General features: G+C 31.9%; 2 protein-coding genes across 6 annotated transcripts in view; both read left to right on the top strand.

Annotated features, from left to right (window-relative positions):
* Positions 1-20,084, top strand: part of LOC143045505 (uncharacterized) — a 70,786-nt gene that overhangs the window by 1,591 nt on the left and 49,111 nt on the right. The window lies entirely within an intron of this gene.
* LOC143045506 (uncharacterized) overlaps positions 1-20,084 on the top strand; it is a 55,244-nt gene that overhangs the window by 19,942 nt on the left and 15,218 nt on the right. For 2 of the 5 annotated variants that reach the window (XM_076218060.1, XM_076218062.1), the window contains exons 2-6: positions 13,971-14,100; positions 15,515-15,671; positions 16,856-16,900; positions 17,313-17,360; positions 19,287-19,406. In XM_076218060.1, coding sequence (XP_076074175.1) covers positions 13,981-14,100; positions 15,515-15,671; positions 16,856-16,900; positions 17,313-17,360; positions 19,287-19,406 — 490 coding nt within the window. In that variant the 5' untranslated portion in view covers positions 13,971-13,980. Of the gene's footprint in view, positions 1-149; positions 188-736; positions 1,033-10,257; positions 10,401-13,970; positions 14,101-15,514; positions 15,672-16,855; positions 16,901-17,312; positions 17,361-19,286; positions 19,407-20,084 lie in introns of those variants that run through there. The other 3 variants (XM_076218064.1, XM_076218063.1, XM_076218061.1) reach the window with 3 other exon arrangements.

The raw sequence follows: 20,084 nt of genomic DNA, 5'->3' as shown, positions 1-20,084 counted from the left end.
ATTTGAATCCATGCTTGTATCAATACCTCGCAACATCGCCTGTTCTGTGCAAAGCGCCCTACACATGTTAGTTTTATTGCGGAAAGATTTTTCTAATGATTTTTTGACAATGTTTTGAGATGTTTAAAATCTCTGGAATTGTATCATTAACCAATTTTTTTTGAAAGAACTGTAGAATAAATTGAAGGTATGTTACTTTTTATATCTAATAACTATAAAAAAAAATAATAATAATATTGATTATACAGCATATTATACTTTGAACGAAGGATACTTACACAAATATGCGTTCAATTAAACCAATATATAAATACTAAGCTTCACAAGTATTATATAAATATTAAGCTTCAAAAATATTTATTACTTAAGCCGTGTAAAATCCCTACGGAGAAAATGCATATATATTCAAATGCACTTCGAAAATGTAAGAAATGATTGAATCGATATTTGCGATAATCTGCAGTTGACAGAACTTTGTATTTTCTAAAAGTTGAACGTTTTGAATTCCGAGAACAAATATTGTTTATCTGTTGTAAATATGATAAATACATAAAAACTGCATTAGATAATAATATTTTCCCCAGCTTTCGTTTGTAAATGACACGAAATTGCATAAAATGTATTATTCCGCGAAATGTGCATGTGTTAAGATTATTTTTTTTTAAGTATTTTTAGTCATTACGGGCATAACTAATATCTCTACTTTCAGTTGAAAAGATATATTTCTTACTTTATAAGAATCCATTGATACTTAGAAATATTAGTATAGATGCCATTATTATTAAACGCTGTCAATACATTGTAGAATCGGTAGTTCAAATGAAACATGATCCGTGTTTTTATAATATATAATGCATATTATTATGGATATAAAGATTCATTTAACTGTTATTTGCAAATGTTTAAACTTTCCAAGTATACACTACTTTTTGTATTCATATTTTCTTGTGAAAACCAAAGTTTACGTGTCTTCAATAGACATTTGACGGAGTTTATGAAATAATTCTGGATGAACAATATTCATAAAGTTTGGTAAGTTCTTATTGATGATTCTTTTCGACGAGACACGTTTTCATATATATTTATATATATACCTTGTCTTATTGTCTTAAATTTAGCTCAACAATGCAGCACCTGCAGTACACATTTGAGTTCTTCTTTCAGTGATATTTGAACCTATGGTACTATGATATGTCTACAACACCGCCTGCACTTTCCAGTGTCATAGACCACTCGACAAAAATGCCTATATAAAAAAGCACAACTTTTGGTGGTCGAGAAATGCCTTTTCTCAACGGTTTTATCTATGGTTGAAAAATTACTATTTGTTGCTCCAACTACTAAGATATACCAGTGTTGTTAACTTAAAAGTAAAATTAAAAAAAAAAACCGAAAATACCAAACTCCCAGGTAAATTCAAACGGTAATTCACTAATCACTGCTAAAAACTTTCATTTTGATAAAAGAGATCAAAATGGAATACGATCCGTGACTAACAGTGGTTAGTGTCAGTGTTTCGCTAAGAAAACATTTTCATATAGACCAAGCCGGTACATTTCTATATAATGTCTATGTTTGTTTTACAGTTGACAAAACTTTACATTTTTGAAATACTAGGCTTTTCCACCTCATAAATATATTACCTTAGCTGTACTTAGCAAAATTTTAATGCATCTTTGATCCTCACTTTTCTTCACCTTCGCACTTTATCTGGCCTTTTCAACTTTTTTATTCGATCGCCACTGACGAGTCTTTTGTAGACAAAACGCGCGTCTCGCAAATACAAATCCTGGTATCTATGATGAGTTTGTTTACAATAACTGGGTCGATGCCACTGATGGTGGAGTTTTTATTCCCCTAGGGTATCACCAACCAAGTAGTCAGCACTTCTGTGTTGAAATGAATTATCATTGATGTGGTCATAATTATAAATAAACTTTTTAATTTTTTTTTAAATGCTAGGGGTTTCTACCTTAGGAAAAAGTAAAAACACAAACATACTAAACTCCGAGGAAAATTCAATCGGAAAGTCCATAATCAAATGGCAAAAACCAATGACAAAATACATCAAACGAATGGACAACAACTGTCATATTCCTGACTTGGTACAGGCATTTTCAAATGTAGAAAATGGTGGATTAAACCTGGTTTTATATAGGAAAAGATTACATTCAATAGCTGTATTTGGCAAAACTTTTAGGAATCTTTCGTCCTCAATGCTCTTTAACTTCGTACTTTATTTGGAATTTTAAACATTTTGTTTATTCAAGCGTCACTGATGAGTCTCTTGTAGATGAAAGGTGCGTTTGGCGCAATTACAAAATTTTAATCCTGGTATCTATATTATGAAATTTGCATGGTAACTTCAAAATCAATTCATTACCGATATGGTTTTATTTTACATGTATGTAGGGGCGTATGACATTTGCGCCGATTTTGAAAATATTCATTCTTTCATTTGCGCCGATTTCATTTTTTCATTTGCGCCGATTTTATATTTGCTCCTAATTAAATTTACAGGTAAGTTAATACTTGTACATGTACTATGTACTGTACTATACTATTGGTAAAGTCTGGTTATAAATGCTGTTCATTTATGTTAATTTTGATTCATATTGCACACTGAAACGAGTCGAGGAGTCAATTCTAATCATCGAGGGCCATACATATCGGATGATAAGTGTCCTGAAACACATTTTACTAATGTACCATAAAATCGTGTACAGCCAGAGTCACCACGGATTCTATTGTCAAAACAAAGAACGAGCATAACCATGTGGTAGATGTCCGAAAGACAGTGGGTACAGTCAATGTAAAGTCTGGAGATGTATCTTGTAGGACTTCTTCCGCTACCCGTGGTGAGCAGGGGACAACAGTTATATACAAGTTATGATTGATAATTCATTAAATTTGTACAAGTGGCTAACTGAGGAGGTCTATAATGATAAATGAAAAAGAACATGACTTGGATTGAGAGTTCATTCATTGGCACTCATACCACTTCTTCTAATATCTATTCACCTGTAATTTACCTGTAAAAAAAATCGGCGCAAATGAAAAAAAAATCGGCGCAAATGAAAGAAAAAATCGGCGCAAATGAAATGCAGATCGGCGCAAATGCAAAACGCCGATTTACCGGTATGTAGCCTTTCCCTTCCTCTACTTAAACATTAAAACTACATCTAACTATATTTGGATCACAACTCACCTCGCTTAAATGCCCCGTGTTAACTTTTTCAACATGGTCATAACACTTCTTTGAGACCACTGCGGGAATTGGAGGCAATCTGAAGATATGTAGCTAAATTGATAGGTACATTTGATAGTTATCAAAGGTACCAGGATTATAATTTAGTACGCCAGAAGCGCGTTTCGTCTACATAAGACTCATCGGTGATGCTCATATCAAAATATTCACAGAGACAAACAAGTACAAAGTTCCAGAAAGTTGTGCCAAATACGCCTGAGGTAATCTATGCCTGATATAAGAAAATCCTTAGTTTTTTTTACCACATTATTGATATTTATGTCAACACCGAAGGGTTGACTACTGGGCTGGTGATACCATCGGGGAAGAAAAGTTCACCCCTCATATGAAAATCACATAGTTAAGAATTATATATTTTTGTAATATTAACTACAAACATCTGAATAAAATTCTTAGAATGTGATCTTTGTAGGTAATGAATGTTTTTTAGTCACGAAATAGAAAATTTTATTTTATCTTAATTGACGTGTTAATATTGCTTCCTATGTAGTTAAATTACATACCTATTACTGTATGACATTTCTAAGTATACGAAGAGTTGATGATAACATGAGACCAATATAGACACATAATCTACATTATTATCAAATGCACTATCCGAATAAGCACATTTACCACATGTTATTGAATATTATTTCTTGGAAAACAGAATTTACAATAGTGAACAATGGAAATTTCTGTTCTAATGTGTCACAAAAAAAAATAAACCGAAAATAGAAGGTAACAGTATTTGTTGATTGGTAAGTTGTTAACTTAATATGTATCGTTACCGAATGCATATCTTACAAACCTCTTCTTCTATATTTTTGAAAAATAAAATTCGGAATATTCGACAATAATTTAATTTTGGATGTAACGCGTCTTCTGATTGGCAGAAGTTATTTTGTTATCAGCCCATAGACATAATTTAGTCAGGTGACCGTGACGTCATCAACGTTTTTAATGGTTTTCTACGGTTTAAAATGGAATTTAGAATTGAATTATAAGAAATGACTGTAATATTTTTTCTGTCTATTCGAATGAAAATTGTGGTGCACTCTGTTAAATAACCTGCTACGCGCGTTATTCAGTGTGCACCAACTTTTTTTTTGTTATTTCTTCATAGACAGAAAAAATGTTACAGTCATTCCTTAAATAATGCTTTACGATTGGGTTACAACACGTATAAGGGAAATAAAGTGTACAATATTATTTCAAGATTTACATGCTTTTGCTTGTGTCAGAACTAATAAAAAAATATGTGATGCAGACTATATTCATTTCTTTGCATACAAATTCGTTCACATCTGTTATTGCTCGTGTATGTTTCAATATTATAAGCCTGGTACCTTTGATAACTATTTCAGGCTTCTTTTTTTTTTTTGGGGGGGGGGGTTCGTGAACACATTGAAATTATTTTTATCATGAATTTTTAGATATTGAAATTCAAAGATATATATGTAAAACGAAAAGTTTGTGTATATTGTAATCTTGACCAGTATTCAAGTTCTTTATCTGATAAGAGGAACTATTTGATTTTAACGAGTTATGTCTAGGATAGCTCTTCAACGGTTTCGGTACTTATACATCCTCGGATTTCAAATGTTTGGCTTTGAGCGTTCCTGATGAAGGTAAATCCAGAAAAGCGCTTCAGACGCATGAAATTATATATCGTGTTGTTTCCAATTTTGTACTTATTTTTTTACTTGAATATCAAATTATTGTTGATAATGAGTTATTTTTATTAATTTATCCTAAATGCTACTGAAAATACAGCACAGCAGTGTTTTTAGCTCACCTGGCCTAAAAGGCCAAGTGAGCTTTTCTCATCACTTGGCGTCCGGCGTCCGGCGTCGTCCGTCGTCCGTCGTCCGTCGTCGTCGTTAACTTTTACAAAAATCTTCTCCTCTGAAACTACAGGGCCAAATTAAACCAAACTTGGCCACAATCATCATTGGGGTATTTAGTTTAAAAAATGTGTCCGGTGACCCGGCCAACCATCCAAGATGGCCGCCATGGCTAAAAATAGAACATAGGGGTAAAATGCAGTTTTTGGCTTATAACTCAAAAACCAAAGCATTTAGAGCAAATCTGACAGGGGGTAGAAATATTAAACAGGTGAAGATCTATCTGCCCTGAAATTTTCAGATGAATCGGATAACCCGTTGTTGGGTTGTTGCCCCTGAATTAGTAATTTTATGGAAATTTTGCTGTTTTTGGTTATTATCTTGAATATTATCATAGATAGAGATAAACAATAAACAGCAATAATTTTCAGCAAAGTAAGATTTACAAATAAGTCAACATGACTGAAATGGTCAGTTGACCCCTTTAGGAGTTATTGCCCTTTATAGTCAATTTTTAACCATTTTTCATAAATCTTAGTAATATTTTACAAAAATCTTCTCCTCTGAAACTACTTGGCCAAATTAATCCAAACTTGGCCACAATCATCTTTTGGGTTAGTAGTTTGAAAAATGTGTCCGGTGACCCGGCTATCAAACCAAGATGGCCACCATGGCTCAAAATAGAACATGGGGTAAAATGCAGTTTTTGGCTTATAACTCAAAACCCAAAGCATTTAGAGCAAATCTGACAGGGGTAAAATTGTTTATCAGTTCAAGATCTATCTGCCCTGAAATTTTCAGATGAATCGGACAACCCGTTGTTGGGTTGCTGGCCCTGAATTAGTAATTTTAAGGAAATTTTGCTCTTTTTGGTTATTATCTTGAATATTATTATAGATAGAGATAAACTATAAACAGCAATAATGTTCACCAAAGTAAGATTTACAAATAAGTCAACATGACTGAAATGGTCAGTTGACCCCTTTAGGAGTTATTGCCCTTTATAGTCAATTTTTAACCATTTTTCGTAAATCTTAGTAATCTTTTACAAAAATCTTCTCCTCTGAAACTACTTGGCCAAATTAATCCAAACTTGGCCACAATCATCTTTTGGGTTAGTAGTTTGAAAAATGTGTCCGGTGACCCGGTCATCCAACCAAGATGGCCGCCATGGCTAAAAATACAACATGGGGTAAAATGCAGTTTTTGGCTTATAACTCAAAACCCAAAGCATTTAGAGCAAATCTGACATGGGGTAAAATTGTTTATCAGATCAACATTTATCTGCCATGAAATTTTTTGATGAATCGGACAACCCGTTGTTGGGTTGCTGACCCTTTAAGGAAATTTTGCTGTTTTTGGTCATTATCTTGAATATTATTATTGATAGAGATAAACTGTAAACAACAATAATGTTCAGCAAAGTAAGATTTACAAATAAGTCAACATGACCGAAATGGTCAATTGACCCCCTTAGGAGTTATTGTTCTTTATAGTCAATTTTTAACAATTTTCATAAAATTTGTAAATTTTTACTAACATTTTCCACTGAAACTAATGGGCCAAGTTCATTATAGATAGAGATAATTTTAAGCAGCAAGAATGTTCAGTAAAGTAAGATGTACAAACACATCACCATCACCAAAACACAATTTTGTCATGAATCCATCTGCTTCCTTTAATATTCACATAGACCAAGGTGAGCGACACAGGCTCTTTAGAGCCTCTAGTTTATTAAATGTCTCGTCTCTGGAATTTTGAAATAAGGTTCAATTTAAAGATAATTCTTTTTATGCTTTTTTAAAGGACCGAAAATGATACTATTATAGTATATAACTTGATATTTATAATGATTTATTCCTATGGCAGATTCTATTGTAAATACTAACTTTCGTTTTGCGTGCGGTTAAAATAACAAAACCGATTAAAACATGACCTTCTTTGGTTTCCCTACTTCATTAAAGTAATCTATAAAACATTCTGTTTAAGGTTTCTGCGAATTTGTATCTTCTCATATTTTCCCTCTGTACGATTCATTGAAAATGTGATGATAATAACATCGAAAAAATATCTGTGGTACTTTTCAATAGTATAGCATATGTTATTTATAGATAATAAAAAATAGTCAAACTATTACTTTGGAGTTCAATGGCTACTTTAGGAGGAAATTTATGTTTATTTTCTGTAAATTAAAAATAGTCTTAACAAACAAATAAACTCATCATAAATACCAGGACTAAATTTCCAGGGAATTTTAAATGTGATTGACTAATCGGTGTAAAAATCGAGATAAGAAGATACACAACCATATTTGAATGACGTTTTGGAAAATTCAAATATCTTTTTAAACAAAACAAGATTCAGAATTCCCCACAATTAACCCTTTAGTTGAGACTGAAAATCCTATGTCTGACTAATTAACTAGAACTTTGCATATATAATCATTTATGCGCAATGTTACGAATTTTTCAAAAGTGGATTATTGAAGAAGTAGTTATACGGTAATTTTGATAATTTTGAAGTTTCTAATATAAACTTTTTACAATATTTTCGGACAGCTATGAAATTGAACACATTGAAAAAAACTGAAATATTTTACTAATCTTTCAAATACAAATTGAATTACTCCTAAAAAAATTATGCTAAAATCCAATTAGTTTGTGCGAATACTTTGCGTGTTTTTCGTTCCTATCAGATTTATTGGCGAGTTACTTTTTGCAATTTCATAACTTAGTTTGTGCATTGATATAATAGATGATATTGGTTTGATATTTTTATGACGATTAATATTTGCATAAGTTTGCCTGTCGCAAAAGTTGTGAAATTAAATCGCTCGCCAGAATAAGCTGGTTTACGCTAAAAATCAACTGTGATGAAACGAAGACTGCACTGTATTTCATTATGGTCTCTGAAAGTTTGTTTATTATATGGGAGAACTTTTTAATGTGATTTCTTTTATATTTTAATGCATTCATTATTTTAGCTATGATATCTTTGCAATGCGAGAAAGATTTCTGAAGTAGAGCAAGACTTATCATGTTGTGTCATGTGTACTATTGTTTGTCTATTTGTTCTTTTCATTTTTAGCCATGGCGTTGTCAGTTTATTTTCGATTTATGAGTTTGACTGTCCCTCTGGTATCTTTCGTCCCTTTGTTCCGGACCATATGAGTATTTGGACCATACGCGTATGGTCATGACCATATGAGTATATACTATGGTCGGGGTAATTAACATGTTTACTTTAAATACCTTTAAACTGTTCATAAGGTGTGACTATTCTAGTTGTCACGTCATTAAAAAAGGTAATTTTATTATATTACAATAATAAAAAAGATTAACTAAATAAATTAAGCAGTTTCACGCAGTTAATTTTACTGACTATCACTGTCACTTACTGTTGTAAGTACAATAAGATAATTTCAAAATCAAATGCACATATCGTAAAAGGAAGTTTTGTTACTTTTTGTATACCGGTGATTGCCAGGGCGTCTGGCGATTTAGCACTTCTATTGTGTAATGTGGATGGCATCACCGACAAGGAGCATAGTTTATTAAATCAATTTTGGTAATATGGTGTACTGCAGTTATATTACGATATTTGAGATCTAAAGCATCTTAAATACACCATAGACACATCGGAATGGCCCGAGACCTCGATATCACTTCACGCAGCTTCAAAGAAGGCCAGTTTGTCACTCGCAATCAAAAGGTGTAACTGAAAAGGTTCGTGCACAACCTAGACTTGCAAATGCAGAAAAGCTATGATACCGTGTGGAACTAAATGTCATCCTAAGCATACATTCAAGAACACAATTAGCAGTAGAAAATCAGATCAACTGACTGTGGCATCGATGTTTAATGTTTATGTAGCCTTTGATTCATGAAATGAATACATTTTTATGAAACCATCATTTCTTTTTCAAGATAAAGTTTATTGTATTATTGAAACGTTTCTAATGCATATTTGAAATTATTACCTATATGGTCCAGATACTCATATGGTCCGGCTCGTTAATAACCATACGAGTATATACTCGTATGGTCGGACCATATGAGTATACGCATATGGTCATGGCCATACACGTATGGTCCAAATACTCATATGGTCCGGAACATATACATAAGTCAGTTGATAATAGACAACAGCATTTTTCCGAAGTCTCATAAGCCATTTAAAACACAAAAAAACAACAAGGTCTGAAACCCAACCAAGATATTGCAAAGGAAGGAACTCTCAAACAGAAGAGATACGTTTTTATTAAATATTAATGATGGAATAAACTGGGCAAATATTTCTACAACCTTAGTTTTTAAATTTCGTTTTACTTTAAAGTATGAAGGAGTTAAATCCAGCAAAAATGCGCCCGACGTTTTAGATTCACAAAGTGTTATTTTTATTTAAACTCATAAAAATAGGATACATCATACCTAGTATTTTATATCTTACTTCGGGGGATTTGTTTAAAGACTGACATTGTAACATTAAATATCCATGTCAACTGCTTTGTTCCATTGTACGATTTCGATGTATAGACTAGCTGAAGTTTGAGACACACATAGAGCAAAATAAATCATTCGTCGTTTTCCTCATTTTAGGGTTATGGCAAATACCTCGGTAGCTTTTATTTAGTTTATATATATTCAAAATGGATTTGGTTTTGTTGCACTTCACTCTTCCTCCTGTTGTTTCTTTGTTTTCTTCTTATAGTTGATGAGTTTCCTTCGGGTTTAGTTTATTACTCGGATTTGTTTTTTCTTAATCGATTTATGACTTTTGAACACCGGTATACTACTGTTAATTATTAATATTGTTGTCACTCAAACTAAGGACAATATTACCATTTGCCAATGGTTGTTGTCACTTTCACTTCCAGATATACTAATTTTAGCTAGTACCCTTAACTGTTTTTTCAAATGCAACATAAAACGTGACTTAATCACCTTACAAATAATTTTCAATGAAATAAGATATTACTGGATTGTGAACTAACGTATAATATTTTTTATTGAAAAATATTGACAGGCATGAAATTTCATTGAATTGAGTCGAAGGGTTATGCATTTCGTTGTAAATACAACTATTTGTTTGACTTATATCATTATTATGTCCTTGTACTTGGAAACTGCATGCTACCTGTTAAAAATGTTCAGAAATTTTCTTTTAAACATTTGATTCTGTTTGTTTAATGGGATACATCACGTGTAGCATGGAATAAAGCACGTGTAGAATCGGAATTTTGCTTTTGTTTGTTACTGAGTCAGCATGCTGTTTATATACGATTGCATGAAGAACCATGTGAAACTGTAAGTAATTATGTTACATGTACACTTTTTTGTTCTTGAAACTTAAACAATCTATTAATTAAAGGATCCAAGCTAAACACATACCATTAGAAAATAGAAATATGTCTTCATTATATTCATTTTTGTTAAATGTTCAGTAAAGTTTTTACTCTGCCTATTTAAGAATTGTATTTGCACTATTTCCTCGCATGTGTTATTTTTATATAGCTTCATCCTGTTTTCACCTGTATGCTTTAATTGTGCAAATATCAGCTTATCTTTATGTGCATTAAACATTGGCTGCTATCATTTTGTTTTGCATTTGTCACAATAAATCAGTATTTTATTAATTCAACAAAAATAACATTTCAAATGGAGTCATAGAGGCATAAAAGAAAAGTTTCTCTTGTTCTGTTATTTTCTTTGATAAGAAAAAAGCAGTATCAAAACTAGTATAAAAGTGACAGAAACTTGAAGACAATAAAAAAAGAAAAAGAAAATATTGAAATATTAAACAAAAAACAATTAGAAAATACGGGTGGTGAGAGTTCAGGAGGTAAGAATAAATTCGATCAGACATTTTCCAAATTAGTAATGTCATTTTTAAATCTGGGTGAAACATAATATAATGAATAATAATCACTTGTCTATCGTTGAAAAACGTAAGATGCACTTTACATGAATTGATTGTTATTTCGGGGGAGGGGGGGGGGGTTGACTATATGTATGGCTCCTTGGGTTGTTTTATAGTTATCGTATTTCAATTGATGATAGTGCTGTTACCGTACTGCTAAACTAAATGTTATTTCCGTCTGATGTCATTTTTCAAGAATGCCATTCTCATGATCTCTGATGCCAGTGAGGGCCTCGGTTGGCCTAGTAGTCTAAGTAATCGAGCTGTATTACTAGCCAGTCAACACTGAGGTTGTGAGTTTGTCTCCCGCATGGGGTAGTTGCACTAGATCCCAATTCTTAGAGTTGGATGTTCTCTCCGGTCACTCAGCTTCCTCCGCCAATAAAACTTACATGCCGCGATATATCACAAAATTGTCTTGAAAGTGGCGTTCAACACCAATCAATCAATCAAGATTGTGTCAGTGTACAGTTATTACAATGTAACTTCATACAAACATCATGAATAATTAATGGCGGTCATATATGGCTTAATTTTCCTCCGTTGACAGACATATCTTATATACTTCATACCCTCACAATCTTCACTTAATATCATGTTTTCCTATATATTTGAAGCTGTCACCATTTTCAAATCACAGTCATAAAACTTTAAAGTCTTTCTATATTTCATAATTTTCATCTTCGTTTTTATGCCACCACCGTAGCGAAGGGTTTTACCCTTGTCCGTCTGTACGTGTGTCTGTACCGTAAGTCCAAAAAATGGTTTCTGTTAAAACTTAAGTTTGCATCAAACAAATGTTATGATTCTTATAATTATTACAACACATAGTTTTAGAATATAGTTGGTATCATTTTATCCGTTCTAGTGTTGTCATGCATCTTTACAAATGGAAAAAGTTGCTGAATTGTTCGTTTCAGTTCTCTTAACTTGAGTTTGACTCAACTATGCTTATTACCATAAAACTAAGACCAAGCATCAATTTGGTTAGTGTCTATTTCATAGTTCTTGAGTTATGACACTTTATAACGTTAATAGCAACCAAGGGCATGGACAGAATCCCAATTAATTTCATATAACCTTTTTATGTGAAACAACTTGTATTTTTATTTATTTATATGACTAATTGTGCGTCAATTTCTGCAGATGTCCTTTCCTTTTTTGAACCAAGTTGTTCATTCAAAAATTTCAGAAAGACTCAATTCATATCCATTGCGGGATATTTTTACAATTCCTGGAAGTGTCTAGTCTATATATTTAAGGAAAACTCTTCTTATGGACCTTAAATTGTCGAAAGCGTTGTTTTCTAATGTACAAATGATACTCAATCTGCTCAACTAATTTCTACTAAATTAAACATTAACAGTGACTGTTATGTTAATCGACATAATTTTATGTATTGATATTAAAAGGAGTAGTGAATCATGTTTAACTCTATCAATTAGTCATTTGTAGTAAGCTTACATTACGAGGAATGGTCTGAAAATCTTTCTTTTTGGCTTGATAGACTTACGTATAATGGCTATGGCTAAAGTGCAGTTCAATCATGGCGTCTTGTATATTTAGAGATGGATACCAGTTCGAATTCGCTTATTTGTGGTTTTAATCGTTACTAAAATGTTGCGTTCTTTTTCTTCATTGAAATCTTGTGCTATGCATTGCAAAACATTGTGTTACGATGTTGCTGCACGAAACTGTTTTTGAAGTACGTCAACTGATATAAGAGTACAGCATATAACAGTATAACATGATTTCTGTATTGTAGGTTAGGTGGCCGTAGCGACGTCTCCTTCGTACATCCCACACATTGGTTTCGGTACTTTAAATTTAGTTTGCCTTTACGAAATGTTATAAAACTTACACCCAATGCTTATTACCACAAAATATGGTTATGTTCGAAATAAGGCAAATATGTTTGTATTATTTGGGACCATGTTGTTTTGGTGCGCATAGAAAACTTATTAGCCAAGACACAATTTGTTTTAATGTAATTTTATAAACATACATAGTTCGTTCTTATATTGTACTGTTATACCACTGTCCCAAGTTAGTGGCAGGGTTGGGATCCCGCTAACATGTTTAACGCGGCCACATTATGTATGTAAGTGCCTGTCCCAAGTCAGGAGCCTGTAATTCAGTGGTTGTCGTTTGTTTATGTGTTACAATTAAATGTTTTGAACGTAAACACAACGCGTATTACAACAAAACACAGATCATGACAAATATGTTTGTATTATTTGGGACCATGTTGTTTTGGTGCGCATAGAAAACTTGTTAGCCAAGACACACTTTTTTAAATGTAATTTTATAAACATACATAGTTCGTTCTTATATTGTACTGTTATACCACTGTCCCAAGTTAGTGGCAGGGTTGGGATCCCGCTAACATGTTTAACGCGGCCACATTATGTATGTAAGTGCCTGTCCCAAGTCAGGAGCCTGTAATTCAGTGGTTGTCGTTTGTTTATGTGTTACATATTTGTTTTTCGTTCATTTTGTATATAAATCAGGCCGTTAGTTTTCTCGTTTGAATTGTTCTACATAGTTATTTCGAGGCCCTTTATAGCTGACTATGCGGTATGGGATTTGCTCATTGTTGAAGGCTGTACGGTGATCTATAGTAGGTAATTTATGTGTCATTTTGGTCTCTTGTGGAGAGTTGTCTCATTGGAAATCATACCACATCTTTCTTTTTATATATATAATCACCATAAAATCATTGACAAAACACGATTGAATTTGTTAATAAGACACACAATAAGATAAAAGAATGTAAAATTTGTTAAACAATATTCTAACGACTGCTTTTAGATTGAATGAGGTGTTTAACTTGGTGTGTAAATTAATCAATCAACTTTTAATGTACCTGTGTATTGTAAATATTTCCTGGAAACTACCTAACTCCTTCCTATGCTTATATAGCCAATGCACATTTAAATTTTAGTATTTTTTTTCAGGTAAAACAAAATGACGTCTTCTTTTAATGCAGATACATCAGGTACCGAACTTTTGGAGATTCCATCCACACAAGACCAACCAACAAGAACGAGTTCTAAGCCTGTCAGATATCATGGAAAGGTTAAACAGGTTAGTTTTTCTTACACTTCACATATTTGTTCTTTTTTATGTATTATGTACAACAAGAAATATAGAGTCTACCACTGCATAGAAGGTATATTTCGGTACTAGAAAACAGTTTAATTTCAACGTTAGGATTGGCGTGTGTTTTAATCTGTTTCTCTGATTTAGTTTTAAAGAAACGTAATCTTTATTGTCAAATAATCTGTTGTATTGTAGATATAGTCTAAAAGACGTAATGTAAAGTCGCTATATGTCATGTCATTATTTTCGGTATCAGTATTGAATAGAAACAATAAAACTCATTAGTCTAAAAATTCTTCCTATCTCTAGGTGTTTCGTAGAATTTAGTAAATTTTGTAAACGCTAATAACAACGGGTCACATACATTACTATCAACGAAAAGATAACAAAAGGTAGAAAAATTTCTTAATATGATAGAGTTCTTGAAAGTAATTACTATATTAGAATATTTCTTTGGAACTAATAAAAATAGAATTAAAGAAATAGATAGATGAAGAAAGGAGTTAATGAATAGTTCAAAACAGATTAAAAACAGGATTGTGAGATTCTATTTTATGACAAAACTGCTAAAACATGCTAGAATACGTCTAAAGTTGTATTGTCCTTAACTGTTATATAGTAGACTTTTTAGAATCGGTTTTAGGATAAAACTGTTAGAATATGTCATTAATAGCACTGTTAACTATACATTGTTATCATTTTTTAGAACAGCGGTTGTTAAAAAAAGTAAACTCACAAAAAAACTGAACTCCAAGAAAAACTCAAAAAGTAAATTCCCGAATTAAATGGCAAAATCAAAAGCTCAAACACATAAAACGAATCGATGACAACTGTGACAGTTATATTCATGAGCTGGTTAAGACATTTTGTTATGTAGAAAACGGTGGATTAAACATTGTTTTAAAGCTAGCTAAGCCTCTCACTTATATGACAGTCGCATACAATTCCATTATTTTCAATGTGTGAACAAAACAAACAGACATAAAAGGTATACAGAAACCATTTTATAAGTAATGAGAAAACTGTTGTAGGAAGAAGAGTTTAAGAGAGGTTAGAACCGATTCAAAATGTCAGGAATAATGCCTGTCAAAGCCTCCCCATACCTGATACTGATTTTAACAGCACAATTTACTTGTCATAATAAAAAAAAGGGAATGACTCATCAGATCCACAAGAAACACTCAGAACTGGCAAAAAGACAAAGTACGTTTTGTACCCGATCTTTTGCAAAAAAAAAATCAAGTTTTACTAGACTACAACATAAGTAAGGACACATCAACAGAATAGTGTTAAGGCGTCATAAACAGTCCTGTCTGCACAAAAAGCATGGCATTGTGCGTTTCGGCAGGGTTCAGTCGCATACGTATAAATACTAATCGAAAAGAAAACTTTTTTTCAGTGGCTGCCGTGTGTTGTTGTTGTGATGCTTATTGGTGTAGTAGCAATGTTGGTAGCTGTAGTATTGAATTTGCCTGAATCAGCTAACATTCCTCAAGCATCAAACAATGGTTTGACATCAGCTCAAAGTTCAAATAAAACAACTAAACATAAAGAAGGTAAGAATCCGTGGTTATTTAAATGCACATCCAGAGAGCTAAAAAAAAATAATTTCTGAAATAAGATAAAAGGAGAAATCATTAGGACAAAATTTCAGGAACAATAACAACTAATAATATTTGTTTCAAAGAATCGAAGAAAACTTTTGTGTTTCTGAATGCTTGTTCTTAGAAAGTACTGCCTCCATGAAAAGGTGCGCGCGGTTTCACACCCTAGTATTCGTAGCTGAACTTTTATTGGACAATACGTTTGAATGCTAAAGTAGAATCGTCACATTGTTTCAAATTCGTTATGCCCATATCTTTCTGAGAATCCATACTAAGATAACAACAATTTTTAGCACGGAGTTTCATATAAATTTTCATATCAATTGAACACTCTGCTAAGTAAATACGGATTGGAAAATGTACAATGTTAGAAGATTGCTGCTTTTAATAATCAATATTTTCAAAATAGCATCAAATCTGATATATTCAAGAGCTTACACATAATGTCATACAAATGTCGATTAGAAGTTGTGTTCTTCTGTATTTTCTATCTTATACAGAATATGTTTAAATAAAAAAAAAGGATGAATCTTTTTATTTGATTACCATACACCGCTGACAAATAGAGAAGCTATATTCAAGAAACGACAAGTTATAAGAACATTTATAATCTTATAATATAACATATTACAAATATAAAAAAAATGAAACTGATGATTATTGACAATCTTTTTCTAAATTGCAATTACAACTTTTGTTTTCAGTTAAGACTTCCTCAATCGAGTTACTTTAGATTTCATAATGTATTACATGTACACCATTTCCAACTTTAAAAGTACATGCATTTGTTCTTCTGTGGTACTAGGGGCTAGATATTGCTGATCCCTGAACCACACAATGCTGTTTTACATTTTGGAAAGAACAACAAAATATCAGCAATTTAATTTGACAGGAGTCATCATCCTATTGCAAAGGATGCGACATCCGCAACATAAAGAATAATTATATACATCACACCACATCTTCCTATATCTATATATATCAAACTGATTAAGTAATTATGGTATGCTTAACGTACAGTGACAAATATCTAATGCATATCCAGTATGAAATTCAAATTGATAATTACTAGGAATTCATACATGATACTTGCAAAATTCAGTGTAAGTTTACGATAATATCATTTCTTTTTTCAGATAATTACTGCATATACCATACACGACCTGAATTTTTGGAAAGCAGTATGTATTGTCTCCTAAATAAACCAAAGAAACAATTTCTTTATTTTCATCATAAATAGATTGTATACAGCTATGTTTGTTTTCAAATGTGGCTAATACATTTTGTAGACCTTTGCATGTGGATAGATTAATAATCGCATGCCAAATCTACTAATTTTATGTAAATATAGATACTTTTTGGGGCGTCACATAAATGAAAAAAATATCTTTCCTAAACTAAAGCAATGCAGTATCATAAAGCAGATTCGATGAGGTGTATATACACTATTTAGACAATCACACATAATATTTTAAATACAAAAAATCAAAACCTTTTAAAGTTAAATGAATGAACTAACTAGACGTCTCATTTACCTATGACATATACCTATTTCTATATTAGATGTCAAAACATTATTTATTTATTTTGCAGTTCCAGATGACATTGACCACTTGTGTACACCTCAGTCAGTTGATGGAGGTAATAATTGTGCATCCGCATTTTTATATTATTTTACATCTAAATAAGGCAATAGTAGTACACCGCTGCTCGAAATTCATAAATCGATTGAGGAAAAAACAAAATCCGGGTTACAAACAAAAACTGAGGAAAACACATCAAATATAAGAGAACAACGACACAACAGAAACACAACATTAAAATGCAACATACACAGTAACGAACTATAATATCACAAATGGCCATTTTCCTGACTTGGTACAGTATATTTAAAAATAAGGTGGGTTGAACCTGGTTTTGTGGCTAGCCAAACATCCCGCTTTTTAAGCAATGTTAAATGTGACATTAAAATGGCAGGACTACCATTCAAATAAATGGGAGAACATACAGGACAGAGAAACACACAAATAAAAGTTATCAAAAGATACCAGGCTTATAATTTAATTAAATAGCATTGAGGACCAAAAGTTCCATAATGGTGTGCCAGATCCGGCTACAGTGATCTGCCTGGGATAAGAAAGTACTTAGTATTTGGAATAATTCATACTTTTGCAAACAGTAAATTTATATATAAAAAATGACTATATAATAGATATACATATTAACACCGAAGTGGTGACTAACTACAAAATAAAAACGAATACGTAAAACAACATAAATCAACACATAAAAAGGGACAGCCAAACAACTAATTATATGTTAGCTGAAGAGATCAATGCACAAAAGTGACGTCACATTTAAGTTTTTTTCCCCAAAAACAAAATAGGATAGAGTTCAATATTAGGTTTGTAATACTGATATAACATCTTTTAATAACATATGAAACTAACAATACTGATTAATACAAAATAGTGGAAGTAATAAGAACATGTCTTGTATTATCTAGCTATGTCGGTATTTCTTCTAAATCAAACTGTAAACCAAATACATCGTATTAATTTAGTTGACCCAAAATAAAATCTTATTAATGAACTGGATGATTTATAGAACAGAAAAAAAAACTACAAACGATAAGACATTTAACAAAATCCGATGAGAATAACAAATATAACATCCAACTTAAATACAGGTATTTTGGATAGAAAAATACCGTGACACGTCTTATAGCAATGCGAATTGACACTCAGCAAAACAGTCCAAATCAGGAATAAGTCACCTTCGGTTGATTGTACACAACTGCATTAACATGATAACTTTCTTAATGAGATCACAAGGCTCGTGTCTAAATAGATCTGATAACAATAACACAATCTTAAACGAAACTGCTTTGTTTGTGTTATATTACCCACCTTTTATGTATTTTTCACAAGTTTCCTCCGAGTACTTTCATCTTATTTATGAAAGTTAAGGAATAGACATGTCTGAGAAGCTCGACTAAGTGAACTACATCTTTGTCATAAAATCAAAACAGTCTCTCATCTTGAAACTAGAATCTAATATGAAATATGTGACGAATTCGTTTCTCCTTTTCACAAATTCAATCATAATTCCTCAGCAATAAACTTTATTAATCACAAATTACACCAATATATAATAATGCCAGAGCACCAGAACTAGGCATTTACACATCTGTATGGAACGCCGTATCTCACAAAAAGTACAAACTTAAAAAACCATTTTTTATGTAAAATAAGTATGTACATAAACCGGCAATGAAAAAAATGTCAGCATATGCGGTAAACTATGTGCATATATAGAAAGGTATGTGCATATAAATTAAACTATGTGCATACGTTTGAAAAGTATGTACATATATTGTACAAATATGTACAAATATATATAAAAAACGTATGTACATATAAAAACCTCTTAATGTTTAAGTGTAATAAGATTATTATATTATTGTGTTGTTTAAGTAAACTTCAACTGACAATGTAAGATAGTCATGTCTTTTAGTTATGCTTGCTATAGAATATATAGTTTTCTTTCATATAACTTAAATTTCAGGCACAAAAATAGACTGGTTTCAGTGTCCAGAAACTAATCTGTTCATACCAGCCTATTGCATGTGTGATACTAAAGCACAGTGCATCAACTCTTCAAAAGACAGATATCGAAAACATAACTGTAAGTCATGTTTTTTGTATGATTCCATAACGGATTACTATGCAATATTTTCTGTATATATTTTATTTATTAATCCAGTAGATCTTTTAATGTTGCCATTGTTGGACACACATTTTTCGCCTTAGACTAGTCTGTTAATAAAACTTTTGCCTTATACTTATTCTAGACGTGTGTATTTTCCGGTTCTGCATATCAAATTCAAAAGTAAATGTTTCCGACGCATATCATAATTTTTTTTTCTAATATTCAGATGAATGTGTTACTTCGTTGCTGGTTTATAATTAAAGAAAAAAATCCTAACATATTTCCGATCATTCTTTATTCAGGTCATTACAGGTTATATTTAAGAATTGAATGCTTCTTTTTGTAACTTCATTGGGGTGTAAAAGCGTTGCAGGTGCGCACTGTCAACGCTTTTACAACCCTATGAAGCTACAAAAAGAAGCATTCATTACGTATAATAACATTTTTCAGCTAGAATTATGAAAACTCGATTTTTATCAAGTTTTTATTAAACTCACCTGTGCACTTTATTGTGGGACCTCGTGTCATCATGAATGATAAATTTTATTCCATAATGCAATTGATTAAGGAATAACGCGAGATGTGCAGTTAGCCAATCAGAATAACGTATTATAATTAAACATACATCTAATGTATTTATATATAAATGAAGAT

Source organism: Mytilus galloprovincialis, chromosome 9 (genome assembly GCF_965363235.1).
Source record: "Mytilus galloprovincialis chromosome 9, xbMytGall1.hap1.1, whole genome shotgun sequence".
NCBI lineage: Eukaryota > Metazoa > Mollusca > Bivalvia > Mytilida > Mytilidae > Mytilus > Mytilus galloprovincialis.
This window is presented reverse-complemented; position numbering and strand designations above follow the sequence as displayed.